This window comes from Coffea arabica, chromosome 11c (genome assembly GCF_036785885.1).
Source record: "Coffea arabica cultivar ET-39 chromosome 11c, Coffea Arabica ET-39 HiFi, whole genome shotgun sequence".
Classification (NCBI taxonomy): domain Eukaryota; kingdom Viridiplantae; phylum Streptophyta; class Magnoliopsida; order Gentianales; family Rubiaceae; genus Coffea; species Coffea arabica.
Window position 1 is genome coordinate 1969551 of NC_092330.1, and position 7184 is coordinate 1976734.

General features: G+C 46.1%; 1 protein-coding gene across 1 annotated transcript; it reads right to left on the minus strand.

The window, feature by feature from the left end:
- Window positions 1-6097: 6097 nt before the first annotated feature.
- On the minus strand, window positions 6098-6892 carry LOC140016848 (uncharacterized). The gene has a single exon (XM_072070880.1). It carries the CDS (start codon window positions 6890-6892, stop codon window positions 6098-6100), a length of 795 nt encoding a protein of 264 aa, XP_071926981.1.
- Window positions 6893-7184: the final 292 nt, after the last annotated feature.

A 7184-nucleotide genomic window follows, 5' to 3' on the forward strand; every position in this document is an offset into this window, starting at 1 on the left:
GAAACAAAATGGGCAGTTTTACTCTAAGAAAATTTCTCTGTAAAATCAGTTTTGAATTGAATTTGGGATTAGATCATAGCTAAAGATTTCCATGACTTGCTGACGCATTGGAAAAATAATAATGGTTTTCCAAAAACGAAATTTAGGACTTATTACATCGAATAATTACAATTTAAACGATGGAGTTGCAAACTAAGCACCACAATCAGAGAAGCAAAAATGATGATAAAGAGAGCAGGATGAAGAGAAGAAAAGAAGTTTGGATTGGTGAGTGCGTTCTTTTGAAAAGTTACCCTCCTCCATATTTTGATGAAATACACTGGTCTGAAAATATGGTATAAGTGATGTTAATACATACAAAGGTAACATGAGTACTAGGTGGTTTCCAAGGTCTTCACATGGTGCACGAAATTGTCACATGATCTAGTATAATAGGTGATGCTGCTAATGCTAGCACACATCATTAGAGTGACATACATGGGAAGAGTATAATTGGTAATTCTTTTTGCCCAAAGTTATCATGCTCCTAGAGTAACCAAAAAATCGGCCTTCATAAGTAGTACTGTCTTACACAAAATCATAAATACTTCAACTTGGTGCTTTTCCAACCTTGATACTTTTTTATGTAAAATAATTGTTCCTTGTGTTGTCATTGTTTGATAGTGTTTAATTTTTTGTGTTGTTTCAGTTGTTTCTTTCCATATGGATTTCACTTTCGGGGTGCAGAGGCCCCGTACTGGGCCTAGACACGTGGCAGCCCAGGTAAAGCCGAGCTGGGCTCCGGCCCCAGGCTCCTGGCGACCGCCCTGGGCCGCACCCCCGCTAGGGCTCCAGGGGGATCAGGAGACCGTCCCGCAGAGGTCGGAGGAAATCCCGCTCGGCGCGGGGATTGAGATTATATCAGGAAGGTCCCGGAACGTACGGAGGTCGGACTCTGGCTCAGGTATAAATAGTGCTACACACCCATTGCCCAAGGTACGCTCAACATAGGCAAATTTCTCCCGGCTGTTATTACTTCCCGTGAACTCTACTCACCGGAAAACTAACTTGACCGTCGGAGTGCCCTCGGGGACAATTCTTGGGCCCCCTTTGTTAGCTCGTCCCTTCTGTTTTGCAGGCTTGGAGTCAGCTCTTCCATCAGCACCCCGAGCTGATCAGGTCAGCTCTCCTCGGGGAAGTTCCGTGCTTCTTCAGTTGGCGCCGTCTGTGGGAACCGTAAGGTAAGTAAGATTGTGCTGATGGCCAGGACGCGATCCAAGCGCACGGTAGAAAGCACCGGCCCGGGGGGCGGTGAAGGATCCCAGCGAAAGGAAATTGAGGCTTCTCGGGGCGCCGGGGGCTCAGCCCTTTCAGGAGAAAGGAGGCAGCAGATCCTCCAATTCGTGACGGAGAACCTCCCCATGTTGGAAGATATCATCCGGCAGGCAAAGGAGGGGGAGGAGGCTGGAGGCGCGCAGACCTCCAAGGCGAAGGGGAAGGAGAAGGAGCCACTCCCCGAACCCTCGGAGGATGAGTCGCGCGACCAACCCCCCGTGAGGAAACGGCCACGGACGCCGCCTCGCCCGCGAACCTCGGAAGTCGGAGACAACGAAAGGTACTCCCGACACAGGTCCACGGGGAGCAAGCCGAGGGGTCCCTCCCCGGCGAGGCCTGCAAGGAACGGTCTCGTGCGCTCTCCAGACAGGTCTGCCAGGAGCCGACCTCGCGACCACCTGCATTCGGACCCTACCCGGGATGAGCTTGAGCGGATCCTGAGGCCCCGGCAGTACGAGGACAACTACGCAATCTCGCCTTTTACCCGGGAAATAGAGGACTACCCTCTACCCCGGAGGTTTAAGATTCCGAGCATTGAGATGTACGATGCCTCCACAGATCCAGAAGACCACCTTTCGGTCTTCCTGACGCATATGCGCCTGCAAACCGCCGCGGATGAGATCCGCTGCAAAACCTTCCCTATGTTCCTAAAGGGGAAGGCGCGGCTCTGGTTCCAGGGACTGAAATCGGGGTCTATACGGAGCTTTCCCGAGCTGGCCCGGCAGTTTGCAGCCCAGTTCGTCTCCTCGAAGGTCTACGCGAGGAACGCAACCCACCTGATGTCCATCAGGCAAAGGCCCGACGAGTCACTGAGGAATTTCATGACCCGCTTCAATGCGGAGAGCTTGCAGGTCAGGGACAAGGACGAAAAGGTGGTGATGGCCGCCTTCATAAACGGGGTCAGGGTAGAGGAGCTTTTCTACGACCTGGCCAAGAAGCCTCCCGTAAACCTGGAGGAGCTCCTTCGCAGGGCGCACGCGGCTGTCAACGCAGAGGAGGCAGCCCGCCTGAAGAAAGAGTCAGATCGGGGGCTCGGAGAGCGGAGAGAACGGAAAAACCCCTCATGAGGTCCGCAAACGGCTTTAAATTGCGAAATTTGAGAGTGCGATGCTCGACCCCAAGAGGTCGGCACGCCTGTTAAAGACGGGAGGCTTGACGCTCAACCCAAGAGATCGGCATGACCGTCTTGAAGGTGTGATGCTCGACCCCAAGAGGTCGGCACGCCGTGACTTACTTTGAGGCAGCTTGTCAAAACCAGGGAGCACGCTGGCTCGGCCCAGGAGGTCGGCACGATTGCCCTGAGAATGTAATGCTCGACCCAGGAGGTCGGCATGACTGCCTGGAAAATGTGATGCTCGACCCCAAGAGGTCGGCACGTCTGCTAAAATCAGGGAGCTCAACGCTCGACCCAGGAGGTCGGCATAACTGCCTTGAAAATGTGATGCTCGACCCCAAGAGGTTGGCATATCCGCTAAAATCAGAGTTCGACGCTCGACCCGGGAGGTCGGCGTGACCGCCTTCAAAGCATGATGCTCGGCCCAAGAGGTCGGCACGATTGCCCTGAGAATGTAATGCTCGACCCAGGAGGTCGGCATGACTGCCTGGAAAATGTGATGCTCGACCCCAAGAGGTCGCCACCTCTGCTAAAATCAGGGAGTTCAACGCTCGACCCAGGAGGTCGGCATAACTGCCTTGGAAATGTGATGCTCGACCCCAAGAGATTGGCATATCCGCTAAAATCAGAGTTCGACGCTCGACCCGGGAGGTCGGCGTGACTGCCTTCAAAGTATGATGCTCGGCCACAAGAGGTCGGCACGGCTTGAAATTTTGAAGTCGGAAAGTGCGATGTTCGGCCCCAAGAGGTCGGCACGTTGTGCCTTAACTTGAATGGGTTTGTTTGACCCAAGAGGTCGGCAAGGCTCAAATCTTTAAAAGTCGGGGGCTTAAACCATGTCAGTGGCAATTTGATGCTCGGTCCCATGAGGTCGGCACGCATTGATCAAGTTTGTTGAAACTTGGGAGTTTGACGCTCGACCCAGAAGATCGGCGCAGTTTTCTCAGTGACAGCACTGTACCAGAGGTGACCAGGGCAGAGCAGTGCGCGACGCTGGTCTCCCACGTGGCAGAGTATAGATTAGGTCTGCCTGGAAGTCTTACCTAATCTAGGGGGCTAGTGCAGAGGCCCCGTACTGGGTCTAGACACGTGGCAGCCCAGGTAAAGCCGAGCTGGGCTCCGACCCCAGGCTCCTGGCGACCGCCCTGGGCCGCACCCCCGCTAGGGCTCCAGGGGGATCAGAAGACCGTCCCGCAGAGGTCGGAGGAGATCCCGCTCGGCGCGGGATTGAGATTATATCAGGAAGGTCCCGGAACGTACGGAGGTCGGACTCTGGCTCAGGTATAAATAGTGCTACACACCCATTGCCCAAGGTACGCTCAACATAGGCAAATTTCTCCCGGCTGTTATTACTTCCCGTGAACTCTACTCACCGGAAAACTAACTTGACCGTCGGAGTGCCCTCGGGGACAACCCTCGGGCCCCCTTTGTTAGCTCGTCCCTTCTGTTTTGCAGGCTTGGAGTCAGCTCTTCCATCAGCACCCCGAGCTGATCAGGTCAGCTCTCCTCGGGGAAGTTCCGTGCTTCTTCACGGGGTAATTTGAAGAAGCAAGTCTGTTATATTCAAAGATCTGAGCAGGTTTTTAATACAAAAATTAGTGATTGACATCCCTTTCTTTAAAAGGTGGTAATCGTGAAAACAAATGGGATTTCTACCACATTCTGTTCAAATATATACGAAAAATTCCAGCAGAGAGTCTATTACTTAGCATGACATGGTACATTTTTCCAAAATCTTGATCTCTATTGCTTCTTCCATATATCATGATAGGAATAAGATGAATAAAACCTATACTGGAATCACCAATAGAATCAAAACGGTCATGAAAAACTAAAATAACACCTGAGAACCATTTCTTATTTTCTTTAGAAGCCATTTTCCATTAAGAAATCTCCATTAAATACTTAGGTAAGACTCATCTAAACCCTAATCTTCATATTTTTGGTTTATGATACTTAACAGAAAAAGTTTGAAAGACCTTTTTTGGCCAACATGTATAAGATGCTGAGAGTAAACTTGGGATATGAAATTAAATATTTCCATGACTTACTAATAAATTTGAATTATTACAATGGTTTTATTACAAGTCTTGATAGTAATTGATGCATGATGATTCTGGGTAATTTAGTTTCCTAATTTGATACTTGGTTGGTTTTCAACAATTGGGAAGGGAGGAGGTTTCATTGTGAAATTGAATGGTGGAAAAAGTCCAAATTTTCAAAAGCAATTATATCAAGCAATAAAAGAAAGAAAAAGAAGAAGGCTTATTAGTTTTTCTTTATTTCTTTTCTTTTTCTGTCACTGCTCCCAACTTGAACTATTTAAGTACTTGCCCGTTTAGCATCACGTGATTTTCTTAGCACTCATTTGCACCTATAACATAAACTGATATTAAAGGTGATTGGCTAATGCCAACACATGCTAAAAGTGATGTGGATACAAGGAGAACTGCACGATCTCTGCACGATACATAAGGTTGTGATATGATTTGGTGACTTTGCATGTTTCATATAATAGCCATATTTGAATAAGAACTCTATCTGTCCACCAAAGAATTCATCTAACCAGTGAAGTGAGTGGAGAAGAACTTGGGAATCCACTTCTACAATTACCTAAATGTATTTTCCAGCTTTGTATAAAGACTGAATTAGCTGTAGTATTTTGAGATTATAAATTAATATTTGTGATATTGTGACCAACAACAGACAAGGTATTGCATGTCTAATGAAATTCCTGTGGTGGAGGAATTTGGCTCTTTTGTGATGGATCTTTTTAATGCAAAAAATGATTTAAATCTTTCTTTCAACTTTACCCAAAATGAAGTGCAGATTACACGGGAGAAGAAGATTCAAAAGCTTTGGAAGCTTGCAAAGAAGTTTTACGCTTTGTAAAGTAATTGTATGTACCTCATCTATTTAATTTTTTCTGGAATCTGACCTAATCTTTGCGGGCTTCATAAAAAATGAAAGAAAAGGAGCCTTTGCTCTTGCATGGACTTTTTATATTTCCCAAATTGACTTTCCAACATCAAATTAAAAATCATACTTTGGCAACACAGATGCACTCGCACGCACTCACGTGAAAGATCATAGGAGAACTTGGCGATGCAGCTGCCCTAAATAGAATACTCAAGCCAACAAGAGCATTGGCAATGCGCCGGTGATATTAATGAGGATTATTTTATCGCACGCCGAAGGTGTTGCTTTTTTTTTTCTGAGGAACTGTCACAATGAAATCTTACTTTTGTTGCTGCCTTGGCCAGATTAATGAGGATCGTTTCGTCAATCCTAGAGGGTGTAGCTTTCAAGAACTTTCATTGATCAAAATAATGTCATTGAAGGGGCAACTAATCCATCTTGTTTATGCAAGGCAAGGCTAGAGAGTTTCACAAATTTTATGTCCATCACACGTGCATTAATAATTATCCTGTGCACTGACAATGTAAACTATCATTACTTGACGCATTAATAATTATCATGTGCACTGACAATATACACTATCATCACTTGATGTATAATATATATCTAAAATTTAAATTTTAAATTCAAATTTACATTAATTATCATTATTCTTTTTTTTTTCCAAACGATAGAAACTTTCATTACTTCATCAAAGGATTACAAGTCTGGAGCAAAGGCTCCTACATCATTTTTGGCTATACTACTCAGCTAATTTGGAAATGAATCAATCCAAGTTATCTCAGAAACTAAGTCTAAGGCAAATTTTGCCAACTGATGCGACACAGAATTCCCTTCCCTCTTAATAAAAGAGAAAAGACAGGAACTAAAACCTTTACTAAGTACCTCTATGTCAAAGAGGACAGCTCCTGCTAAATGATCATTCAGGTTCCCCTCCCTGATCTGATCAATAATTCCCTTGCAATCAGATTGGACGATAATGTTCATCCAGCCATTCCTCTTGGCAAAAATCAGAGCTTTCCGGATTGCCATAGCCTCTTCAACAGCAGGAATTCCCTTCCTATCTTCACTACCAGCCCAAGCACCTCTTAACTTTCCTTTACTGCATCTAGCCACAACTCCCCATCCTACCTTAGCTTCATTCTTTTTAATTGCTGCATCAGTATTTAAACATAAGAAACTTCCTGGTGGTGGCTGCCAACTAAACATCCTATCTTCTGGTCCTTTCCCAACTGCTTCCTCATCTCTGATTGCCAAGTTAGCTACCTGGAACTCTAACCATTCTTGTACCGCCTTATTTGCTGTTACACCTGGACATCTGCCCTCTCTATTAAACTGTATATGATTCTTAGATTTCCAAATCTGCCACAATACATTAATAGTCAGCTCAATATGCTCCCTACCTTCCTTCCTAGCCTTTGCCTCCATCAGACCACCCCACCACAGCCAAAAGTTATGTCTGTAGTCCCTCAAACCATCCCAGTTAATTGGAGCAGCTTTCCATATCAGCTCAGCATGCTTACAGAAAAAGAACATATGCTCCATAGTTTCTGTCCCTTCGCCACAAATACAGCACCTATCATTACCTTGTCAAATTCTCCTCCTAATTGATTCATTAACTGGCAATATACGCTGAAGACATTTCCAAATAAAATGCTTGAGCTTATGCTTAATGTTCAGACCCCAAAGAAACTTCCACACCCCTGAATTTGCTTCATTCCTGCTGCTGCTTCCCTGCTGTAGGCTGTCCTTTCTACCCCTGTCCTGTATCTCCTTTGCCACCACATATCCAGACTTCACAGTGTACTCACCTGATTTAGACAGCCTCCAAACCAGT

Excerpts from the sequence above, each read along its gene's own strand:
- LOC140016848 (XM_072070880.1), bottom strand. The coding sequence starts at position 6,892 with ATGGAGCATATGTTCTTTTTCTGTAAGCATGCTGAGCTGATATGGAAA.